The 25722-nt window shown below is 39.2% G+C and overlaps 1 protein-coding gene across 2 annotated transcripts in view; it reads right to left on the bottom strand.

Moving 5' to 3' along the window:
* The window catches only part of kirrel3a (kirre like nephrin family adhesion molecule 3a), a 104922-nt gene that overhangs the window by 3844 nt on the left and 75356 nt on the right, over nucleotides 1–25722 (bottom strand). For both annotated transcript variants that reach the window (XM_056737544.1, XM_056737545.1), the window contains 11 exons: nucleotides 23225–23375; nucleotides 17422–17527; nucleotides 10376–10524; nucleotides 9661–9788; nucleotides 9115–9241; nucleotides 5371–5471; nucleotides 4091–4289; nucleotides 2689–2796; nucleotides 1351–1434; nucleotides 1071–1180; nucleotides 284–370 (listed from right to left, as the gene is read on the bottom strand). In XM_056737544.1, the coding sequence (XP_056593522.1) occupies nucleotides 284–370; nucleotides 1071–1180; nucleotides 1351–1434; nucleotides 2689–2796; nucleotides 4091–4289; nucleotides 5371–5471; nucleotides 9115–9241; nucleotides 9661–9788; nucleotides 10376–10524; nucleotides 17422–17527; nucleotides 23225–23375 (1350 nt within the window). The remainder of the gene's footprint in view (nucleotides 1–283; nucleotides 371–1070; nucleotides 1181–1350; nucleotides 1435–2688; nucleotides 2797–4090; nucleotides 4290–5370; nucleotides 5472–9114; nucleotides 9242–9660; nucleotides 9789–10375; nucleotides 10525–17421; nucleotides 17528–23224; nucleotides 23376–25722) is intronic.

The following is a 25722-nucleotide window of genomic DNA, read 5'->3' as shown; positions in this document are numbered from 1 at the left end:
GAATATAATCAAAACTCAGGCTCTGGAGTCCTGACACGCAGTCAGTCAGTATGACAACAGATCCATTTAAGAACATTTCCGTAATAGACCTTCAGCAGAATGTTGAAAAGAGATGAAATTGGGAAAAACTCTGTTACGAAACCATGAGTTCCCTCTTCTCTGCTGTATTACATTTGCCGCTGTAATTACGTTCTATTAAATCTTTTTTTTTACGACTGATGGAGAAACGAATCCCCGAGGTTACTTTAATGGTGACAAATCCCTTCAAGTCTCCGTTCATCACCTTGACGTGCTGCAGCTCCCTCTCTTCCTCCTGCAAGACCTCCAACTGCTTCAGCACCGACTCCTGCTGAAATTCTCCTCTCTCCATCTGAAAGGCGACAGAGGGAGAATGCGTGAGATGATGCAAGAGATGCTCGGCGGAACCTCAAGTGAGGGATATTGATTTCCGGCCTGCGAAAGAATACAGTAGGATTTCACCGGCTGTTTAAACAAAATTCCCTTCAAGCCCGAGTCTTATATAAACCTGGTCAAAGTTCAGGAACGCTACAGTTCTGCAGTGTGGAAATGATGGAAAATACTTGTTCACATTGACGGTGACTTTCAGCAACAAAGGCAGCGCAAGTTATTTCTTTTCCATGAGAAATTGGCAGCGCAGGACTTCACTGTGACTCTTCGGGACATTTTACCTGAAAAGATTTTCTTGTCATTCCAAACTTGAATGACTTTCTTTCTTATGCAGAACACAAATGAAGATATTTTGAAGAACGTTGGCACCCAAACAACTCTGACCAACATTGACCTCCATTGTATGGACACAAATCAGCGAGACATTTCTTGAAATATCTTTGTTTGTGCTCCACAGAGGGTGAATAAATGATGACGGAATTTTGTCCATTCAAGTCTCGTTTTATGTGATCCGACCACAAGCGGTCAGCCGAGACACCTTGAATCAAGTCTCAAATGTGTCTCCGGTGAACACTTGAGATTGGATTTCATTCACACTGTCTGGTGTTGTGACTACACATCCCTGTCAACGTTCATTGGATTTTCCAGGAATGCAAACCTACTATCATTTGCTTCATGTTGCCGTTATCTTCTTGTTCTCTCGCTGCATTATGATCCTTATGCACAATCTCCACCCGGATGTCGTTCTTGGCCGACACGACCCCTTTGAGACCTGCCGGAGAAAAACACAGATAAATCATCACACGACTTGAGCTTTCGCACTCCTGGGATTTAGACGCCCCGTCACACCCGCTTGGTCTTGGCCCAGGCATGCGTGTCCGTTTCCTAGATTCTATCTGATCATTTGAAAGGGTTGAGAGAAGTGCACGTAGACAGACTTACTCTCGCTTTTCAGCGTGCCGGAGATCTCTCGCTGGCGTGAAGAGAGGGACACGGGGAGTGATGACATCACCAGGTGCATGTCTTCTGTGGCGTGTGGTCACGACATGGGAAGAAAAAAATGTGGCTCATTAAAAACAAGATCTTTATAGTTTTGCCTACACGGCGCTAGTAAAATGACTGCTGCGAATAAGGAGCTCACAGCTTATAGAGGCAATCACTTCAGTCTCAGACACTTGCGAGGAAAGATAAGACAATAAAGACCTGAGATAAACTTCTGCTCAGACGTGAGTGAGGTGTTGGGGTGCTTTTATCATCCTGTGGTACAGTGTTGGGGAAGGTGCTATGATAACCCCTGCCGAGCTACAAGTTATTCGTAGTTAAGCTATATGGGATATTCATGCGACAAAGTGTAGCTTCATTATAAATAAAAGCTAATGTGAGGCAAGATAAAGACTTAATATAGCAAAAAAGATCAAGAATTTGATTTAACTCTTGATCCACAATGACACAGTGTCACAACCACTGGCGATGGTATGGAAAGGCCCTTTTAAAGATTGAATCTCGATTTAGAACTCTTTGGGACGGTTACTGGGACAGACCTTTAGGCTAGTCCCAGACTAACCTAAATGTCGAAAACAACTTGGACTTGCAATGCCTTAAAATATTTCAGTTTGTCTCAAGATGCACTCATGTCATGTTTTTTGCAAATGATGTTTTTAAAAACATCTTAAATATCCTAAAGCATAGTTCTGGTTTACGATAAATCGCCCCATGAAATCCCAGAGCGACATCTACTGAACATCAGGATTACTGTAGGTCATGTGACAATGCATGAGGTATGTGTTGCCATGACAACATTAGATAGATTGGTTTGGTTAGCACGTGTTGCAGTGTCCATTTATTTCAACCCATTTAACATTTGTTTCGTTTTAATGATTTTATGTCCAATACTACTTTTAATAACCAGTTTTGACTGAGTTTCTTGATTAAATTAAATTAAAGCAGCTACATTATAAAAATGTTTTAAAACCCATTTTCACCTTACCATGATTCAACTTACCATAAACATTATGTTTTAATTAGGGCTGGGTGATAATTTATATATCTCAAAGGGGTGTTGCTGCAGGATCATTTACACAAATATACACATTTAACTGATCCACTTAAAGTAAACCGCCCCAACAAATGATAAAATGCACTTTGCTTTAAGTTATTGGTATCACTGTTTTCATTACTCCCCAACACTGCAGTGGTGTCATTCTAAGCTAAGTCTCAGTGGACGTGCGGGGTGAGACGTCTCTGTGTGTCTGTCTCACTTAAAACAAGCAGCTCACTTACTCCTCTGCAGTCGCGCGCAGCAGAAAGCCCCCAGGGTCCCAATGAGGACGATCAGAGCCAGGAAAGCTCCCACTGCAACCCCGATGATGACGGCCAAGCGCAGAGACCCTGAGGAGAACACAACACCGTTGGGATCATCAGACACACGGTGACAACGCAGAACCCGCGCGTCCGGATAGGGAGCTGTTTGTCACTCTACAAGACATAATGAAGTCGTGTTCCGAGTGCCTTCTATTAAATCCTAGCGGGATGAAGCGACCTCTTTGAATAATTCAGCTTTGCATCTTGGGTGTAGGCTTTAGCGGAGGAAAATAGGGCAGTATTTGAATAAAAAATACCACCTAATTTTCTTTAAATATTTCAAAGGAATCCTAAAAGCAAGTAAAATGGATTAAGGACTGTTTGAATTAGATTACAAATGGAGGTTCGGAATATGTCGGAATTTCATTAAGGAAATCCGGCGGTTTAAGCAGGTCACATTTAGCCGAGTAAACCCACTATCATCAGGTCTTTACGCTAATCAATGCGCTGTATTTTAAAGGTCCAGTGTTTTTTTGGAGGATCTATTGACAGAAATCCAATATATTACATATACTGTATGTCTACAGAGGTGTTTAAAGACCTCACATTATGAAGCCTTACATGGAATTCGCCATGTTGTTTTTACAGTAGCCCTAAACGGACAAACTGCACTACAGAGTAGATTTCGTAAATAGGTTATCTCCTTCGGTAAAGAAGCGAAAACAATAAGACTTAAAAAGTGATTAAGTCATATTGGTGCAGCAAATCCACTTTTTGCTGTGGAAATGTTCATTCACAGTCGAGCAGCGAGAGCTCAATATTATTTTGGCCATACTCGCACAACTGAGTGCGTACTACCCATGCGAGTTACGTCATCGTTTTCAGAAAGTTCCATCTTGCAGTTTACATGGAAAAGAAAACGACCCGTTTTCTGCACACACGCTCTTTTTTGACCCCAACTGAACTTCGAGTACACTTTCACAAACAATAGTGTGCCAGTAATAAAATATATAAATAATATATAAAATATAAATGCATGTTCCTGATAACAATCAACAGAAACCGAGGAGAACCGTTAGTTGGCTAAACTTGTTTCTCCAATATTCGAATTTACACTCCGATACCAAGCTCAACAGCTAGATTAAATGTGTCAAAATTAAAGGACCTATTCAACAAATTCCTTTATTAAATACAATTATTATACATGAAAATTATCATATAAATTACTATTAACATAAATTCAATAAAATGTAAATAGTTATATTATTAGACACTAGCCAAACACAAACCGGAAGTTGACTGGGGTCATGGGCAATGAAACGCTCTATACTGGACCTTTAACACACACACAAAGCACACGTGTACTGCAATAGACGTTCACCTTGTTCCTTGAGCCGAATGATCTCTGTGTCTGAGCCGAAACTGTTCCATGCAGTGCAGTTGTAAATGGTTTGGAAGTCGGCGGGGACGATGTTGCTCATGGTGAGGGTGGAGATGACGCCTTCCTCCGTGCTCACCGTCTCCACCGTGTATCGGCCTGAAGTTCCCGATTCTAGCACGGTCTCCTTCCACGACCACGCCTGCAAAACACACACACAGAAAAATAATACAAAACGCTTGACCGATAAATCCTGTTTAATGGATCCTTACAGCTTTAGAAAATCTGTTTAACGCCTTTAACTCGGAAACCATTAACCAACCTACCCAGGTGCATCCTAACTGTTTGCTGCTTTATTTTCTAATTAGAAAGGCTTTGTGAATTTTGATCAATCTGCTTCTGGCTGAAACAAATAACCACAGTTCTCTCCTTTTAACAAGGTCATTTTAACCTAAAGTCTCCTTTAAAACAATGCGGTGTTGTAATGCAACGGCCAGTTGTTTAGTACTTCAGACACCCAATAATAAATGGCCCCATTGCTCAGTTCATTAAATAATCATGAGATTTATCCAGTCTCGCACACTTCAGCATCTGAGAGAACTGTCCAACCGTGGCAGCAAGTTGGTTAACCGGAGTCCGCCGTGACAACATTATTTGTTTCTCAGGTGATTTACAACAGTCAGCGTGGACTAACACGGCACATTTTCAAAATAGAGAAGCAGTCGCCGGCTATATTAGTCAGTGTTGTTAATTAATATGCAAATAAGAACGGTATTTGTCCAATCAATGTTGTTAACCTCATAAACATGCAAATCGGAACGTTAACCCTGAGTTTACAAATGTTCAATGTGAGATCATGAATTAATCTTATTAACCCGGTGTTAAGCAGCGTGAAGTATGAAACATAAGACAATGAACATTGTGAGAAGGCAGGATTATGCTCATAGTGACCCGGGGTTAACAATTTCACCAAACCAAGCTAGCCATTTTTGTGTGTGCATAAAACAGTCAGTGGGCGGCCTGCTAATGTGCCATCTTGTGTACGTTACAGCTGTATAATCCATAGCTATTCTTGCAAATGACAAACCTTTCAGAAGCCATTTTTCATTTCAAACCTCTTCGTTCATTTCCATTCTTCAAGTCTTGTAAAAAACCTGAAGATTGTATCTAGTTGAAAACGCTTTGGATTTAAAAATATGTTGCAAAATGTTATCGCCTCAGGGACGGTCAAAATGTCACTGAGGTGAAACATGTGAACTACTGGACTGATAGAAAGGACTTACAATGCGGTCCGGAGGCGGGGTGCTGCGGATGAAACACTTGATCTGGCCCTTCTCTCCGTACAATGCCTGTTGGGTCTGTGTGCTGGAGATGGTGGGAGGCCCTGAAACAAACAACACATTCAGTAACTTCCTGCTTGACGGCCGAACGACCCGCACATCAGCATGCGTCCCATACACACATCCTTCCTGAGAACAGAGGTGATGGGACATTCAGCTCCTGTTTCCATCATGTGATTATCTTCTATTCATTATGCCTTCGTCATTGTCACATGAAAGGCTTTGAAAATTTGACACTGGAGGGGCACTTTGACATATAATGTGTTTGTGATTTTAACTCATTCCTGCCCGGATATAAAGGTTGAAAGAACACAAAGCGATAACATCGCATTGAAACTGCAGCTCTTATGCTCAACAGTGTAGGCATAAACTACTGAACTTTTGCCTTCGTGCTGCGGCAAACAGAAACAGTTTTGCTTCAAGAAATTCTGAGATTTGACCCAAATGTGAACAGAGAAAAGACATTTTGTTTCTTTTTGCATGCGCATTGTTCCTGGAGTTTTAAGTCTGCTTTAGCTTCTGAGTGCATTTGTCATGTACTTGAAACGTAATGCACGTTTATTAGCCAGCAAAAGACTTTTAACAGCTCCTGGTGTGCCGGATGATGTGTTCTGCGTCATTCAGTTGACTTTTGCTTACCAAAAGACTTCCATTTACAGCAGGTTGGAAAAATTTAAATACTATATAGTTAATATAAAATAAAATATTGGATATTATTATTATTAATACATATAATTTTACAATTATAAAATACAATGAATAATATTACTATAAATTCATAACATATTTTATAATACATGTCTGATTATTATTATTATTATGTTACCATAACAAATATTACTACATTTAATAAATTCTCGATTTATTTAAAATCAAATTAAAACTTATTAATTGACCCGAATAATAATAGATGTAATTTTATAATTGTATTTTTCAGTAATATTTCTATTGCAATTTGTAATTATAAAAGGACTTGTAACAGTGATAAATATTTGTTTTTACTTTGTGACTTTTGTCTGACGTTCCTGTCTAATTAGAGAGGCAAGAGAAGTTAAGAGAGCAAAGAATAAAACTGACAAATATAAATGAATATGATACAAATATAATTGTTAGTTTTTCCTGGCAATACTTTAAATCACAGCCAACCCACCCAAAAACACTGTATCTCGATTTATTTCCATCAATCGTGCAGCCCACATTTCCCACAAGCACATCTGTGATGGTGCTACTCGAGAGAGCGAGAATGAACCTCCTCCACTGCTACTAATTCAACACATACATACAAAATGAAAACGAGTCGACTTCATAATTTCGTAAATTATTAACACTGAAAGAAAAAGAGACAGAGATAAAATCATAATAAACATAATCACAACGTTTCCATTTTTCCCTAGCGCAGCAGATTGCGGTTCATTATGTGTCTCCATACTAAAACAGATTTTCATTTTAATTGGAATTCGGAGGTCTCTATGCCTGAGCACCATCCCATCAATTAGACATCCCGGCAGTGCTCGGGTGCCGCAGATCCGTCTCTCAGGAGGGCGGAAGACAATGGTTTCGCTTTTCCCGCCACCCTCTTAATCACGCTGGAAAGGCTGCGGTCGGGAGGAGAGGCGGGACGTTGATCCGTGCTCCTCCGGCAGCAGGCTGTTCAGAACGTCTCCTCTGGGTGAAGCAAACAAATCTGACGGTGGATCATGGCTGTAAATGAGGGCTGTAATTAAACAGCTTTATCTCGCATCCTCAGATGAGAAGAGAGGAGAGAGACGGGATGTGAAGATTGAACCGAGTGAGGGCGAGCGCTGACACGCATCTCACCTGGCGCCTGGCTCACGAGGATGCTGTAGAGATCTCTCGCTCATACCGCGTGAGCCATCACTGTAGACCGTGGGTCGTTTCACTGGGATTTTGGATATTGGGGTGCAGAGAGCTTTTTTCAGAACACTTTCACTCAGTTGAGGGTCAGGAGATTGGAAAGATATTGATCTGCTTCTGTGAGGCAGCTTAGTTATGCATGTCTTTAAGAAACAAAATCATCTGCGTTTGTAAGAGAGAGATGCTCTAATGGACGCTAATGGGGTTATTCGTTAATGATCTATTACTGTATGTCAGTAATCGTATTTCCCATTTCTCAACAGCCTAATCTATCCAATTTTCCGTTTTTGAACACTAATGCATCTTCTAGCCTTATGTTTCTTAGCAAAGAATTTAAAATAACAGTCAAGTAAAGAAGAAAAAAATCTGTTTTTCCCCAAACCTGAATGCATATTTCTTGAGATTTAACGCAAGGCTGGGAAAAATGTTAATAATGTCCTTTTACATACTGTACAATCAAAGTAAATTGGAATGTTTGTAAGCCAGATTCAAAAAAGACAAAAAGCACAATAAAACTATTAACTACTGTAGTCTTCGGAAGGCATTCAATAACTTTAGGGATAGTTCACCCCCAAAAAAAATCAGTTAACATTTATTAACACGCGTGTTGTTCGAAATCTGTATCGGACTCTTTCTTCAGTAGAACACAAAAGAGGATACTTTGAGAAATGCCTCAGTGGTTTTATGTCTATACAATGGAGGTCAATAGTGGGCCATGTTGTTTGGTTACCAACGTCCTTCAAAATATCTTCTTTTGTGTTCTGCAAAAGAAAGGAAGTCATACGGGGTTTGGAATGATGTGAGGGAGAGTAAACGATGAAAGAGATTTGAGTTAAATATCACTTTAATGAACTATGCCAAACCTTGAAACAGGTTTAGATTATGGCACAGAAGTCATGTGAAAATGCATTTGCTGAATGTAGAAGCGCGGGCTAAGATTTGTGCTTTTGGAATGTCTCAAGTGTGAGTAAATATTAGATTATTTAATTTTGTCGTAAATTACTCCTTGAAGAGGACAAAGAATTGAACAAAATCACTTGAGACGACCCAGAGTCATATGACCCCTGCATCTTGACTTTCAAACACGGCAAGAGGAAAAACAGTAATGATTAAGAATTCATAGAGCATTAAACAGGCTTATTGCCTCACAGGAGCTGGCCAGTGTTATTGCAAACCCCCAGGACCTAAAAGTTTCCATCAAAACAAATGGATATACCATACAAGGACCCATAACACTTTTTCATGAGCTACTCTGGAGAGAGAGTGAAAGCGAGAGAGAGATAGAGAGAGAGAGAGAGAGAGAGAGAGGGGGTAACCAATAAAATGACGCCTCCAGCAAGACAAAGCAAAACAACAAAAATAAATATATGTATATGGTGAAGAATCTGAGGTACCCAGCGCTGTGAATTCCGTGATTGCATTTCAGGGCCAAGAGCTTCTTGAAGCCAGGGGTTAATCAATACGCTTCTATCGATTCAGAAAACCTGGTTTGTGAGTCCTTCGAGCCAATCACAGAGCTGCGTGAACCCCAGAGTCTGTCGTTTATTGACGAGCGATAAGAAATGATGAGAGCCATTGGAGATCATCTCTTCTGATTACAGCGTCCAGATCTCTGAGGGTCATCGAGAATTTCTCGGTTATCGCAGAGCTAAACAGCGCAGAAAACATCCTGTTTAGCCAGAGCGTAACGTGGCTGGATGCGGCATTCGAGAGGCTCTCGTGAGTCAAAGCAATCAGACCGCGAACGCAAATGAGAATTTGGTTGAAGAGTTTGGATCAGATCAACAGATGGAACGTTAGCAGAGTGTTTACCGTTGACTGTCAGAGTGACCTCCTTCTCCCCCACACCGACCCGCGGCACCACGGCCCGGCAGACGTATTTCCCGGCGTCCTCCTGTCTCACCGCCTTCAATGTCAAGGTGTTCTCGTTGCTAAGCACCTGCAAGGTAACAGATGTTTGAGAAAAGCCCAACACCACAATAGGTGCAAACTTTGTAGACATCATTAAAAAGTTCCTCTTTTGTTTCTCATCTCTCTTTTCTTTTATTCTTTTTATTTTAGCGAATACATGAAGCGGAACCGCATCTATAATTAACCATCACTAGTGTCACATGCAGATATGCACAAATACAGTTTCTTCCCCCAAGTTTTGACTTATTTTCCGAGTTGCGAGATCCCACCAGATGACGACCCAGACAAACACAATGTGCTCCACCGAGGGTCATTAGCCTCGGAAACTCAACCGTCGCAGCTGTTATCTTTAGCTCTGTCTTGTGCTCATCACGTCCAGATGGAAGATTTAATCAAACTCTAGTTGATCAGAATTATAAGTACAGCAGTGCACTGGAAAACACCTACCACTCCGTGGCCTCTCTTCATCCAGACGATGGTGAGCGAAGGGTTTCCAATCCAAGCGCAGCTGAAGACAGCGTCAGAACCACGGTCCACCTGTAAGCTCTGAGGTTCGGTGGCCAGACGTGGCCCGACTGCGACATAAAAACGTTGCCATCTTTTATATTAAATAACTTCATTTTTTAAAACAAAAAAACGTTAATAAAAAAGTTAGTTCATAAAAAAAGTGTTGTCATTTATTCACCATCAAGTTGTTCAAAACCTGTATGGATTTTTTTCTTGTGTTGGACACAAAAGTAGATGTTTTGAAAAAATGGAAGTCAATGAAGGCCAAGATTGATTGGTTACCAACGTTCTTCAAATTATATTTTTACGAGTTTTGCAAAAGAACGAAAGTCAAACAGGTTTGGAATGACATGAGGGTGAGTACATTTTACACATTTTATTTTGGGGTGATCTATCCCTTTAATATACTGTATGAATGCATTGTGCTGAAATGCAAATATAACATGAAAACTAAACTGAAGAGAAAAGGTTTCTGTCAATACATTTTCTCACTAAACTGTGGCTTTAGAAGACTACAGTGCACAGTTAAAGAAAACAAACACATGGCTTTGGAACAGCATGAGGTTAAGTAAACACAATTTATTACATTTATTAAAGCATTTCAGTAATTTATCCCAGAAATGTAAAACATATCTGCACCGTTCGGTAAACTCACAGTAAACATCTACATTCCGGCTGATGTTGGTACTGCCCAAGGCGTTGGTGACCTCACACGATACCGGCTCAGTGAAGAAAGAATGATCAACCATCACTTCATAAGTGTCTCCTGTTGCGTCTGTGATCACGCTGCCTCCCTTCGCCCATCTAATGATCCATCGCAAACACAAACAGAGAAAGAAAAACAACTGATGGACGCTGTCAGATCTGCTACAAGATCAAAGGCTGTAAGGAAGATTTTTTACAGGCAAATGACTGGGATCTTATTTGCATGGTGTGGCGAAACAACAAAAGCATCCCTCATAGCATCTAACGCAATTTTCAGGACACCGTGTTCATTTTCTTTTATTCGTTAGGTGTTGTTGGCACACTGTGGGTTCTTCAGCGGAGAAATAACAGAAACACATTATGAGGTTTTGAGATGCCGTATCAGTCGGCACCCTTTGATGCCGTAGTCATTATATTGAAATGAGAGAAAGCGTCAGACGACGTGAGCGCCTCGAGTTTTACACTGGAAGATCAAGCGCTGAACAGATGGACTTTTGTTATCAGTTGTGAAATGAAAGTGGACGGTGTTACAATAATGAATTTGTAGTAATGAAGGTGTTGGTCATGCAACAGTGTGTATTGTTATATCACGAGCTCGTTTTTTAGCCGTTTTACCGGTTTTATTGACAGGACTAGAAGAGGTAAGGATGGGGAGAGATAGCAGGACAGGATGTTACCTTAAATGACCTAAAAATAATTTTCTTAGAAACATAATTGTATTGTTTTATTACAAATATCTAGAAATTCCAAAAATAAAGATAAATTAAACATGCAAAAAGACATTTGATATAAATAATATAACTATATAACATAATAATATAAAAATAACTCTGATTAATGAATATTTTTGTATTATTTTAATACAAACACCTTAACATTCCTAAATTAAGTTTAAAAATTTGCAGAAAATAATTTAATTAATAAACTATGTAAATAATAAAAATGAATTTCTTATTACATGTTTGTGGGTTTTTTTGTACAAACGTCTAAAAAGTCCTAAATGAAGATTTATAGCCTTGACAGGGAAAGTGACCTGAAAAATCTACCAATGGGGTAATAAAAATAAATTTGATAACTGTTTCCACCTTAAGTACCACATTCAAGATAATTTGGCGTACCCAATTGGTGGATTTATTGGCTTACTCTAAACATAAACTTACTTAATTCATATACTTTCTTTCATAAAACAAGGCTAAATATCTTGTCAAGTAAATGTATCTAGATTTAAAAATGTTTAGATATTAGTACTAGAACACAAGACAAAAATGGTTAACAAGGAATTCACATGTTGCTGTGAAAATAAATGAAAAGAAAAAAAATATTATTAATGTTATATATAATATAAAATGAACATATCTGGCATCTCAACCCTAAAGTTGACAATTTCTGCACTAGGGAGAAATAGAGTTTGGATTTTCGGGGGACGGAAACCTCAATGTGAACTCATACACATAAGAAAGATCCCCATAAAGGACATATTTGATGGCTTCACCTGTCAATCATAAGAAAGTCTGACCAAGCTCTGAAGAAATGAGTTTCTATCTGTGACGATGGACAGATCATCGTGTCTGTAAACATGCAGCAATCGATGAACCACCAAACACGACTAAAATAAAGGGATTATTTAAGATCACAGCAGGTCTCTGCCACCTCATCACGGATTCAAACAAACATGGAAATTGGCTTATTACATTCTGTTAGGAAAATGCAATTTCATAAATTCCAATGATGCCAATAGTCAGCATAAGCCATTTATGAAATTATTTCAATCCCGTGTTTGGTGCTAAAAGGGGAAACGTCTACGAACAATTTCCACGGATGTTCCACATTTAGGATTAACCGTCGTACTTTAATTTAATCAAAACCCAGAGAAATGACAGCGTCCTCCTGCCAGGCATGTGTACTACAAAACTCGATGAAAGTTTTGACATGTTCGAACAGAAAACGTAATGTTAGAGAGCTGTCGCAACTTTACAGCTTTAAAGAAGAGACAAAACGTAACAAACACAAACAAATCTGGACGTCATTCAAAGCCCATCCAGACGAATCTCAGCTCAAAACAAACAAAGATCAAATCCATGCATCTGTTGAATATTCTACTGCATTATTCAACAGCGTCGGTGTAAACGTACATGCACACAGTGAAGTTATTTGAAGGTGAATGGCAATACGGCACCCGTGGAAAATAAATTGTTTGTCTTTTTAAGATGCTGAGGCAGGACTGCGTCTGATATGCCGCATTTCGAATTTAAACGCCGGGTGGTACAAGCAATCAGCCACGCGGACGCCGATGCCCACCGATGCCAAGCCGCAAACCCACGCGCTCACATCAAATGTTCGACACGCCCAACAGAGCGACATCCATTAGACACTTCAGAGGTGACAAATGAGGATAAGACAAGACAAATCACCTACGCCAGAACAAAGCCGCCAACACCAGCGCTGACAGCAAGCCCCCGGAGGGACAAGAAGCACATACTTTATTCACCGACGTGTCTGATTCCATCTATTCACGGGCCACTTTTCTGTTCTCCAAGTTCAAGAAAACAAACATTCACAGGCGGGATTATAGAAGACTCTCTCTCACCATGGAAATCACTCTCTCCTCTTTTTTGCGCCCCGGTTTTCTGGGGGAAAAATCTAGGTTTAGCCTAAATTAAAAGGCCGGGACCTCATAAAAGAAAGACTTTATGTGATTTCGCTGTCAGTATGAATTTCACTCAGGTCACATCACACGTACGCTGCCTCCCTGTGACGAATGCAATGGCCCACATTTTCATCATAAACGCAGTTTGCGGTGTTTCCTCAGGCAGTTTTCATATGTAATGTAATGATAGAATTTCATGCGTCTCATTCGCTATGTTTAAATTGTATTAGTCTATATCATACATGTGTTTACAATGGGGTTAAAAAGTTTGAAGGCATTTGCTGAGAAGTTTATGTTAAACTTGTTAAAAGTTCAGCTGAGAAGTTAACATGAATCTCCTATAGGATTCAGTGTGTCACCTTTTGCTTCAATCTGTAAGTTTTAACGGTTAAAAAAATGAACCCTGATTTGCAACGGTAGGCTCAAAATAGACTAATGATTTGCTGTTACGATTAACCAAAAATTCACAGAAATTGTCCGTTGGGCAATTCCATCCAAATGAGTTCTTTAAAAGGAACAGTTCACCTTTTCCTCATCCTCAAGTTGTTCCACATCTGTAAAAATGTTGTTCTTCTCATGAACGCAGAGAAAGATATTTGGAAGAATGCTCGTAACCAAACACTTCTTGGTCACCATTGACTACCATAGTAGGAAAAATGCCTTTATACTTTTCGTTGTTCTATTGAATACAAAAGAAGATATTTTGAAGAATGAAGGAAAGAAAACAGTTCTGGGGCACTTTTGATTACCCTTGTCATTTGTCCTACTATGGGAGTTAATGGTGGCCAAGAACTGTTTGGTTACAATCATTCTTCAAAATATATTTCTCTGTGTTCATCAGAACAATGAAATGTATACAGATTTGAAACAACTGAGCAAATAACGACAGAATTTCAAAAAATGTAATTGCCAGTACTGATAGGTCACATTTCACTATATGGGGGTTTAAATACCCAAATTTTTTAAGGCATACTTTTCTATAGGCAGGTAAGTGACATCAATACATAGTCAATTTTACAAAAAATAGGCACATGAAAATTAATATAAAATAACTATTTTGTAGTTATTTTATTTATAAGAAATTTAAACTATTAAGAGGTTATCTTTTTCAATTTGTTGTGTATTATTATTTACATATATATACAAAGTATCTTGACTGTTAAAAAACGTGCATCTTTTCTGTCACAACCATTACATACTGTATTAATTTACTGTATTAAAAAAACTCCTCTCTATTAGCAAGGGTTTAGTAAAATATAAACAGGTGTTTCAATATATTGGTACTAAATGCATTTTTTGAGAGAACTTTTGACAAAAAACATCACATTCATAACACTGGAATTGCCCAGTTTGGTTTCATTTGACTTTAACTAACAACTTCTATGTTCTAGACAACATTAAATATTGTTAAAATGTCAATGCAGGACATATGTACCCCACTCATAATGCTATCAGTCTTTCCATTAGGTATTTTATCAATCTTTTTTGGCCATTAAAAAAATCTATATTTATTTAACCTCTTAAGATCACGGAGCTCTGAAAGATAACCTCCCATCACATTCCATTAGACATTAAACCGATCAGCGAAATTATGAAAAGCCTCGACTGAAAAATACTCAAAGTCTTAAATAGCCATCATGACCAACGAACATAAAGGCTTTATTTCTGCTAATTAATTTACAGCTTCACTAATCTCATTTCAAATGCCACAGGAGAACCCTGACGGGTTTTATTTCTCCCAGCGTCTGGACCGGACGCCTCCGTCGAACTACGATTTGTACTTACAAAAACCATAAAAGAAACAACAAAGTCAAATTAATTTCCATATTTATGTAAACAAAATGAACATGAATAAAAAATTGGCTAGCGAAAATAATCCCTCCTCTTTCTAGTGAGGCGGCTCTAATCCTCTCTGAGGAACGGTGTAATGCCCACAGGAAATCTCTCGCGATCGGTAATGACTTTTTCGTAATTAGTTGGGCTTCTGTGTTCCTGCCGTGTGAATTCAGATATCGTGAGAAGCAAAACTCAGGGTGGAGAGATTCCCTGCCTTTGATTGATGATTTCATGACGTTACATTTCAACCCTTCGGGACAGAACGCATCTGAAGCCTGCTGCATTGGGACAGGGGAGAGAAGATACACAGTGTTCTGTAAGGAACGGTGAGATGGTTCAGGACACAGACAGAAGGGTCTGGTGTGTGTCTGTCTGCTCTTTATACACCTCTGATGTATGACTAATGCATGAAACTCTGCCGGGGTGGAAGGTGAGAGAGAGCATCTCTCACGCCACGCTGATTAAAAACTACAGCCGCCTACTGTACATGCTGCATGTCAAGATGCCTTTGGCTTTACGATGAGCTCCTTGTACGCAGATCACGAAGAATATGAAGAAATTATGAAGGTGCACAGAAATGAAAGTGCGGATAAAATGTTGATAAAACAGACACGGGCAAGAAGTGTCTAAAACAAAGGAAGCATCTCGAGTTCTTTAGAAGGTATTTTTTTAATCATTAGTGCCTGTTTTAATGAGAGGGGAGCTGGAATTTGTTATTTTTAATGCTTTAAAGTGGTTGTTGTGGGACGAAAAGTGACAGGGGAAATGTTCTCTTTTAGAAGTACAGTCGTCTTTAATCTGCAGCTTGCTATCTCTCCCAGCGAAATCACAGAACAAATTATTTTGGATCATAATGTTAACAAATCTTTTAGTTCTTAAAGTCAAAATATTGCACAGAGTGTTTATCAACAATAAAATATCATGCCTCATATTCCTTAACCAATTTTTAAAAAGAACAGTTCGTCCGAAAGAAAAGTCTGTCGGTTTATTCACCCTCATAAACTTGTACAGTGTGTGACTCTTTCTTCTGTGGAACACAAAAGAAGATATTTTGAGAAATATATCAGTGGTTTTGTGTTGCCAACATTCTTCGAAATATCTTCTTTTGTGTTCTGCTGAAGAAAGAAAGTCATACATGTTTGTGTAAATCAACACTTTTTGGGTGAAATATTCCTTTAAATATAAATTGACATCCAACGTGTTTATCTTCCTCCAAACTCCCCATCTGTGCATATTTCAAGTCTCAGATGCTATTTTGATATGAATAAACACAAACACATCAATTTAACATAATCCCACACACACGTATGTGACAAAAATGTGTTCACATGTGAAATTGATTAACTTTTTCCGAGCAGGCCTGTTGTTAACAAAGCACCTCTATGGACGGTTTCATCGGACGCATGCACCTGGCCCAAAGTTAACTTCCGGTCTGTGTTTGGTTATAATATAACAATTTATTTTATATTAAAGTCCAAGTGAAATACAAAATTACAATGCCTATTTTTTCATTTGTAAATAATTTATCAATGTGGGTCATTCTCTTTTTGTAATTTGTGAGCCCTTATAATCTTTAGTTCAAATCTGAAAATGCACTTCCTTCCTGTAACGACTATCCATCTTAAATGACTTATGTTAGATGGCTTGGGCGGAGCATCCGTTAACTCCTCCCCTTCAACGGTCAGTCTGCTGCCAGTTCCATTTCAAAAAGCAACGGCTGTTTAATACATCCAATCAAATTGCAGAGAGAGACAACAGCCACTCCCAAAATTTTTCTTTGAAATTCCTTTTCAGTCTGTCTTATAACCACAAGTAATAAACTTGATGGGGATTTTATTTGAGAGAAGGTACTGTCAAAGCAGTCTTAGCCTAACGTGTCACACAAAGGACTTTGCAACGACATGTCAAAATAAAAGTCTGATTAAGATGAACATATCCACATTAAAACTGTAGCATACTACATTATTTACATTAGTAAAATGCTGTAAATATGCTAGATAAGTTAATTAAAAAATTCTACTTAAATTTAAGCAGACTGTTAAAAAAAGAAAACGTACTGGTGCTGGTTAATATAACCGTAGTTGTACATTAAACATTTACATTTAGGCATTTGGCAGATGCTTTTATCCAAAGTGACTTACATTGCTTTATCCTATACATTTTACATAGGTATTTGCAATCCCCTGGGATTGAACCCACAACCTTGCGTTGTTAACGCAATGCTCTTACCACTGAGCTACAGGAAAGCATTATGACTTTTTTCTGTATTATATTATTACGGTATTTAACTATAGTTTAAGAGTAATACTATAGCATTGTATTTAGCATTAAAATACTTAGTATTTTTCATGCGGGAAACTGTATTACTTCTGTTTAGTAAAAAACTTAATCCAGAAAACGAAAAACGGAATTTGGGATAAAATAAACTGGGTTTCTTAGGGCGCTATGAAACCCATTTTCATGGCATTTATATGTGTGTGTGAGTAAAAGAGAGAGAGCGAGAGAGCTCTTACCTGTAATGAGTGACAGGGGGATTTGCTTTAGCAGCACAGTGGAACTTGACCAGATTGCCTTCAAGAACAGGCTGTGGCTCCACAGAGAGGTTCACCAAAGGGAAATCTGCAGGAACAGAGAGGCCAGTCAACTTCATCATCCACGAGAACGTCTCAAAACGCTCATTAATAAACACTCGTCAGAAAGATTAATTGCAGATTAAAGAACAAACTAAAAATGAACTAAAAAAAGTGGGAACGGCTTGATGATGCCTTTTTCCAGTAATGGGAGCTACTTTGCATTAAGATTAATTGGAGCTGTAACTCGCCGTCTAATTGCCGTATTAGAATTTAAACAACTTTTTAAAATGAGAGTGATTAAAGAGAGTTTTTGGCGAAATGAACAAAAAGATTGATTGCGCAAATTAAACAAACAGCAGCCAAATTCGCATTAAGCAAAAGCGATATTTACCCCTGGACCTTTTATTGAGCTGTTTCAAAGACAATTACAATTTATTTAGGCGAATTTAACGTGGCGCTGGAATTCCTTTTTCGCGAGTAATTCGTTCTTTTAATGTTGTGGAGAGCGCACTACGGTGAGAAACACACAAAGAGTTTCTGTCACATTTCCTTTCCTCCAATTACCACAAGACAATCCCAAAATGCAGGACTGACGGCCGACGGATAGAAAGTGACAGCGGACAGACAGGAACTGACACATTTAGAGCCCCAGAAACAACCTCTGAAAGCATGGTCGTGTCGTGTTTGTTTGGACACGGGGCATGTTGGACATTAACTAGGCCAGCGGAGGAAACATCAGCAACGTACCCAACAAATCATAGCAATTCCCGACAGCAGCGCTTCCGTCCTGCTGTTTCCCCCCAAAACCTCAAACTTTAATATGAGAAAAGCTTCTACAATCTGCCCCAGTCCTGTCAAAGCACAGTGGACAGATCTGTCACCTCCCACAGGTCTGAATGTGATTAGAAGCCTCTGGAAAGCCCAGACACAGCGCTGGGTCTGATTTCTCATTAGCAGTCAGCTCCAGTCGCTCGCACTACGTATTTGTACCTAGGACAGATGTTTCATTCATAATGCCTTATGGTGTGGGACTAGTCATTTAAATCTAACCTGCAGGCTTTCTGAAATGTGCAGGAATATCGACCGGTTCCATTGTGTTAGTAAGAGAAACAATAACAACAATAAAGCGTCAGCGGTTAACAAACGAGAAACTGAGCTGTCTGGACGCCAATAAAAACATAGCGGAGCCTCAGATGGTTCAGAATCAACATTGATTTGTGGTCATTCATTTTAAATGATGTTTGTGCTGGACTGTAATACCAACAGGATTTTGAAAGCTCATTGGTTGCCAATACACGTGAATTGGTGAATTATGAGACATGCTATTTTTTAAAGGACAGTTCACCTAAAAATTCAAATGATGTCAACATTAACTCATCCTTTTGTCATTAAAAACCTGTAAGTGCTTCTTACGCAGAATACAAAAGAAAATATTTTTGGTTGCCAAGTATACAAGCTTTGGTGAATTACAAGACATGCAATGGGAAAAAGTATAGTTCACACAAAAATCAACATAACGTCATGATTTTCTCATCCTTGTCTCTTTTCAATCCTGTATGTATAGTTTCTTTCTTATGCAGAGCACCAAAAAATGTTTTGGGTTGCCAACTATACAAGCATCGGCAAATTATAAGATATGCAATCGTTAAAGGGATAGTTCACCCAAAAATGAAAATGATGTCATGATTCACTCACGCTAATGTCATGAGTTTCTTTCTTTAGCGAAACACAAAAGAAAATATTTTGAAGAACACCGGCCATCATTGACTTCCATTGTATGCACCACTGAGATATTTCAAAGTAGAAAGAGTCATATTCAAAGAGACAATTGTGAATTTTTATTTTTGGTTGACCTATCCCTTTAAAGATTTATGCTTGAACTATCCCTTTAAATATTTGTCACGATGTTTCCAAAAATGTAGCGATGACGTGCATCTATTTTGCAGCGAGGACTCTGGGGGATGCAAGTGAGTGTTTTTTGAGCTTAATAAAGCACCTCTTGTCAGTTTCCTTTGTGCGGATTGAGCGCGCTCGCCGACAGGAGCTCACGAGAGGCCCCCAGACGCAACTCCATGTGCGCGTGCGGTCATTAATTATTCCTAACAAACAACATCGTTTCAATCGTGCGCTTATTTACAAGGCAATTACTGGCAGAAGCGAAGAGCCACTCTTCTCTCCTGGGTGCTCATTCTTAAACGAAACGTTACGGCGAGGCCTAGAAGCTAACAGCGTGAAAGATCTTCACACCACGTTCGAGCGAAGGGTCAGGTGGTGATGGCGGTGTCTCCGTATCTTCGTGTCCGTGCATCGGCGCCGCTCGCTGTGAAGAACATTAGCAGCCAAATATCTAAAGGAACACAAACCCAACGGGGCTTAAGCAAAGCGCGCAGTGGATTGATGTGGGCTGCTTGCCGACTTGAGAACACTTTGGTGAAATATGAAACGTGTTGTTTAATGGGGAACTTTTAATCACATAATGTGGTTCCTAAGCAATGATGACCTTTAAAGGGTGAACATGTGAACAGAAGAAAAAGAGAGCTGGAGATGTGAATGTCACAACGTGGTAGATTAATGCACGTCATGAAGGTTGGTTGAGTTCAGACATCCTTATCGGATGAGGAACCACTGAGAAACCTCTCAAATTGTCATTACTCACCATCCTAGTCATTTTTCTGAACGTTGGCTTCCATGGAAATAATCAATGGATCTTAAACAAGTCTCTGAGGGTGTCAGACTAATTAAAAAGTAGCAACCATATCAATGAGCAAATTGAGTGAGATACAAACCCTTAACTGTAGCACACCAGACACTGGAAGACCATTGCTCTTGGTCAAATAGATTAAAGACACGCATATATGCACAAAGTTTTCCTCTTTAAAAGATTAGCCAAGACCGGTCTGATTTTCAACAATGGACTAGACTGGTTTATGCTGGTTTGGTGCTGGTGGACCAACAGAACGTAAGGGTTCATGTTTTCCTAATTTTTCTTAAGCGCTAAAAAATGAATGCAGTTTATGATTAATGTCTATTGAAATAGCATTTGACATCATAAAAGGATTGTAAATGTTAAAGGGAAAGTTCAACCAACTATGTTTTTAATATTTACTCACCCTTGTCATTTCAAACCAGCAAGATATTTTGATGAACGTTGGCAACCAATCAACACTGACGTGCATTGACTTCCATTGTACACAGAGACATTTCTCGAAATATCTTCTGTTGCGTTCCGCATACAGGATTTGGATGACATAAGGGTAAACAAATGACCAGATTTTACTTTAGGGTCAACTATCCCTTAAAGCTCAATATCTTTAGGCACTTAAACAAGAAAAATTGAAAAAAAAATGCTTCAATTACATTTTGAGCCACAGCCATATATAGCTTAAAAACGATTTCTTGTAGATTACATTTTTCCACTTTGTTCCTTTGGAGATTACTGCAATAAACAACATTCAAAGAATTAACATACACTATAGGAAGACAGCCCAAGTGGTCATCCATCAGTCAATGAAATGGGGGTCAGGACAAACAAGAAACAGTGACTTATGTTTTAAAGGAGTCCTAATAAATAGGCCACCGCTTTCTCAGCCATAAGCCTATAAATGATTAGGAGCAAATGTTTCCTGTCTAGAATGAAGAGGAAGGCCAGAGTAGCTCAGTAATAAATGGAAAGCAACATACTATTTAGGTCACCAGTGACTCACATGCCCTCAGATCGGCTGTGTTTATTAGCTTTACACTTAAGGCGAAACACAAAAACTTCAGACGAAATGAAATCATAAGAATCGAAACTCTGATGAACTCATCTGACTCTGTCACGTCTCTGTATTTCAGCCTGGAGGTTTTATTACGGCTGTTGTTGGGCAATTACCTACCGAGAATGAAAAATGGAAAAACAGCATGGGAATTTGAAGTGTTTTCTTTAAATAATCTAAAAAATAAATGGCAGGTAACACTCCAAACGTCAGCAGAGTAAAGGACTACAAAGGTACAAAATGCTTTCATCATTTACTCACCCTCATGTCATTTCAAACCTGTTTGACTTTCTTCTACAGAACACAAAATAAGTTATTTTGAAGAATGCTCGTAACCGCACAGTTCTTGGCCAACAACCATAGTAGGTAAATCACTGTGGTAGTCAAAAGTGCCCCAGAACGGTTTGCTTTCATACATTCTTCAAAATATCTTCTTTTGTGTTCAACAGAACAAAGACATTTATAAAGCAATGGTAGCAATTCCTACCATGGTAGTCAACGGTGACCAATAACTAGTAAATAGTAAATATTCTGTAAAATGCCATTGTGTCAACCACAACGTTCCACCACACTGTAGCATCTCACTCAACAGCTGCCCATCATGAATATTGATGACGTGGAGCGTCAGGTAAGCGCCCCTGGTGCCGATCTGATGTCCCAGAAGGCTCTGAGGTTCTGCCACCTCTCTGCTCTCATTCATCACTAATTTACAAAGCACATGTTCTTGTAGTGTGGCCTGCAGCGGGGTCTTCACTTCACTGATCTGCTTCCTTGCATTAGACCAGCCACATCTCAAATGATTCCAAACACCGAGTGCACGAGCTCAGGCTAGATGTGTTCATACTCGGTGTAAATTATTCTGATAAAGACGGCTGAAGGGAAGTTCAAGCGTGCTGTATGAAGCACCCTGACACCCTTGAGCTTAATGAATCCTGACAGCGGCAATTGGCTTATTCATGGCCATTTATTGACTTTTAAGTCAATTTGGCAATTTTATTGAGCGGAAGATGAGATACAATCTATAACCGAATGTGAACGTGAAAATAGACGGAAGGCTGATTTTAATTTCTTGAATTAATACATTAAATAAAGGAAAACCGGATTTCTTTGGCTCTGACCAATCAGGAATGAACGTTTGTGCAACAACACAGGAGAAAAAGAGGCTTACGGTAAAACTCTTCTATTGTTCTGCATGACAAAATGATTTGGATGAAGTCCAGCGTAAACTTTTTTCTGCATTTGAGGTCCATTGTTCCTAGACGCATTCGTTCTAGACGCCAAAACTGAATTTACCGCCACGAAGAAAGAAGCTGTCAAAACTTGTTCGTTTTTTATATTCTATATTTTCTGCTTCATTAGTCAGACTTAATATCGTTCGACACACGAGGGACTTGAAAGAACGCCTTTGTTCCCTATGCACATGTTGTCAGAAATATTTCATCAAACGTCCTAATATTCCCGCTGAATTAGTTCAGGCTCTTCTTTTCCGAGCTTTTCGATAAATTCTTGACAGTGAGCTTTATGACCGCCATAAATAAAAATAAACCGCATGCTGTTTACCACTAAAGGAGAATGAACAGGTTGCGCTGAATGTTAAACAGCCAACAAAAAGCATTTATGTCCACAATAACCCATTTAATTCCTTGAAACATCCCCGCACGTAACGCGCAGGGGAACTGACGCTTATGAATGTTACAAATGCTTCTCCAAGACACCACAAAAACGAATAAAAAAACAAAGAGGAAAACAGAAATTGTGTCAAGTCTTGTGCGTCTGTGTACCGAGTACGACATGTGCTCAGACATCAGATTGCACGCATACACAACGGCTGTTTGGATAAAGAAAATAGGACACCACATAGCGGATATTCACATGTGAATAATTTATCTGTGCAGCCAGGAAAACAGAATGCAGGGTGCAGGATTTGGAAGAAAACGTGTGTTTAGTGCTAACTGTGTTTGAAGAGAAGCGCAGCGGCGCACACTCACGTTGAATATCGATGGTGACTGTGGCCTCCTTGCCGTTGGGCGATGCTTTGTTGGAGGCGCGGCAGGTGATCTGTTGTCCACTCTCGATGTTGGATGCAGCGATGTGGAGCGTGCTCACCGTGCTTTCTCTTCTCCCATCTCGCAACAGCGTCTGTTCAAAACACACAAACATTTTGGAGGATTTGATGCACGACACTGTCACAGTTATGCTATCCAGAACCAAAATGTGAAGAGAGCAGGTCTCATGATTTATCATCCTTTCTCAAGTACACGTCAAATACGGACTTCAGACCCTGCAATCAGCTCCTCTCTACTGGACCTCTCTGAAAGCAGCTTGATATGAACAAACCAACAACCCTCAGGTCTGGAGCTTGGCAACGTATAGCTACAGCCTGCTCGAAAAGTTCACTTTATCCGAACAGTTCTGTATCGAGAGCATTACAGAGGATTATGAATTTCACTGTCGTGACGGCGTTAAGGTTGGCCACTTCATATACCAGACACAAAGCATCTCATTCACGTTGATATTACCTGCGACCTTGCGCTGCGATGCTCAAGCTTTTGTAGAGAAACTCTGTTTATTCAGAAAGGATTATTACAAAATTGGTACAGATATTTGAAGGATATTGACTTCATCTAAAACACCCGTCTGCCTCGCAGCTATAACGGATTCTCCGGCAGAATTAATCAAATAACGCAATAAAGAGTGCTCGGAGCAGAACTGAAATCTTGGGGAGGAAAGGTGAAAAATGAGAAAATGAAAAATTCAAATCTCGTGTGCTTTTATGATCTGACATTTTTCTAAAAGGCGATTGTTACGTGATGGAAAAAGTCCTTGAGTCATTAAACATTCAGTTTTTTTCGGATATAAATCAAAGTTTGAGGCGGAAAATCGAGTTTTGCAAACCAACGCTGAGCGCTTAGAATATTTGCAATGCCCTCGATTGTGTTTAATCAAGCCATCTTTCCTCTAATATCTACTGTGTACTAGCACGACTTTGGAAATGCGAATAGCTTTCCTTTATCTGTCTCATGGAGGTACTTGATCATTTCAGAAGCGTTTAAAAGAGTGCCGAAGAGATTTGAAAGCGGCGCTTCTGTTGGAGAAAAGTAACCTGTCTGGTTTGCTCGTGTCTAAATTAGGCCCGGTTAATTAATGAAGGGAGTCTCTTCGGTGGGTGCTGAGGGGTTTGGCTTACTCCAAATGAGCAGATTACACTCTCCAATCATTGGTACGAGAGCTGCTTTAAACACATTTCCTCCTCTCTCTCAATATCTTTCCCAAAGCTGACAAACTGAGCAAATTGTTGAGGAGCGCATTCATAATGGAGCGCTGGAATGTCTATCCATTATGACATATTTAAAGCGCTGCGCTTACAGCTACACTCTGCCCCGAGGATTAAATAAAAAATTAGTTCGTGCTCGGCGTTAATTTGACAGAGTTAAGCGTTTCGAGGATGCGCAGTCGAGCGTGGTGCAGGAGAGACGTGTGAAAGGGGGATATGCAGTAGGTTAATATTGAAAATATCAACTGTAGCCAAAAAGTTCATAATCAATCATTCAAACTGTGTGTCAAAACCTAGTGCGGCTTTTAGGAGCATCACAGGCAATTGCATCAAAATGTTTGATATAGAAAATGTTATATTTGTTAAGTAAGGGATAATGTGCAGGCAGCCGGTTGTTATCACAGAAATAAGCCCCGATAGTGTGATCAGGACCCGTCGCGAAATGGAGGCAAGAAGCCGTGTAATATCCCGCTTAATACACGGCTACGTGCCATGTATGGCTACTAGCTATTTTTTGTGTAATATTAAACTGCGCCTCTCAAAATGATTTGCAGCATCTGGGTTACAGGGTCTTATTAGCTTTGAGCGGTTATTTGAAAATAACAACCCTGGAAATGTCCCGACTAACCAATCAGAATCAAGCAGTCAAATGAGTTGTGTAATATGCGTAAGTCATGTAAAAACATAAGTTAATGTATTAGCTAGCTAATATGGACTTAGAATAAATACACAGGATACAACATATACTAATCTTAGTTCATGTTCATTTCAGGATTTAATACATTTTGTAAATCAAAAGTTGTTGAGAATAGTATTGGCATTAAAGAACATTAACAATCGTTAATAATTGCTGAAAAGCTATTTTGATTATTGTTCGTTCATGTTAGCTAATGCATTTAAAATTTAAACAAATACAGCCTGCGTGAAGTGCTTACTTTTTTTTGATATCCTGTCAATATGCTAATATCGTAAACAAATCTAGCACCCAAATCAAAATTTGGGTTTAGGGGCCAAAATGCTAACAAATTCTCTCTACCCCATCCTAAACCCATACTTTGAGTCTGACACATTGGTCAAAAAAAGAAAACAAAATATTTATAACAGTAATTATTTATAAAAAATATTGACAAATTATTTTTAAAAAGTATTTATATAAAAACTGATAGCACGCTAATATAGTTATTGCAGAATATTTCGTTCACGAGTATAAAA

Source organism: Triplophysa dalaica, chromosome 22, assembly GCF_015846415.1.
Source record: "Triplophysa dalaica isolate WHDGS20190420 chromosome 22, ASM1584641v1, whole genome shotgun sequence".
NCBI classification, from domain to species: domain Eukaryota; kingdom Metazoa; phylum Chordata; class Actinopteri; order Cypriniformes; family Nemacheilidae; genus Triplophysa; species Triplophysa dalaica.
The sequence above is the reverse complement of the archived record's forward strand: the minus strand, read 5'-3'. Positions and strand labels throughout refer to the sequence as shown.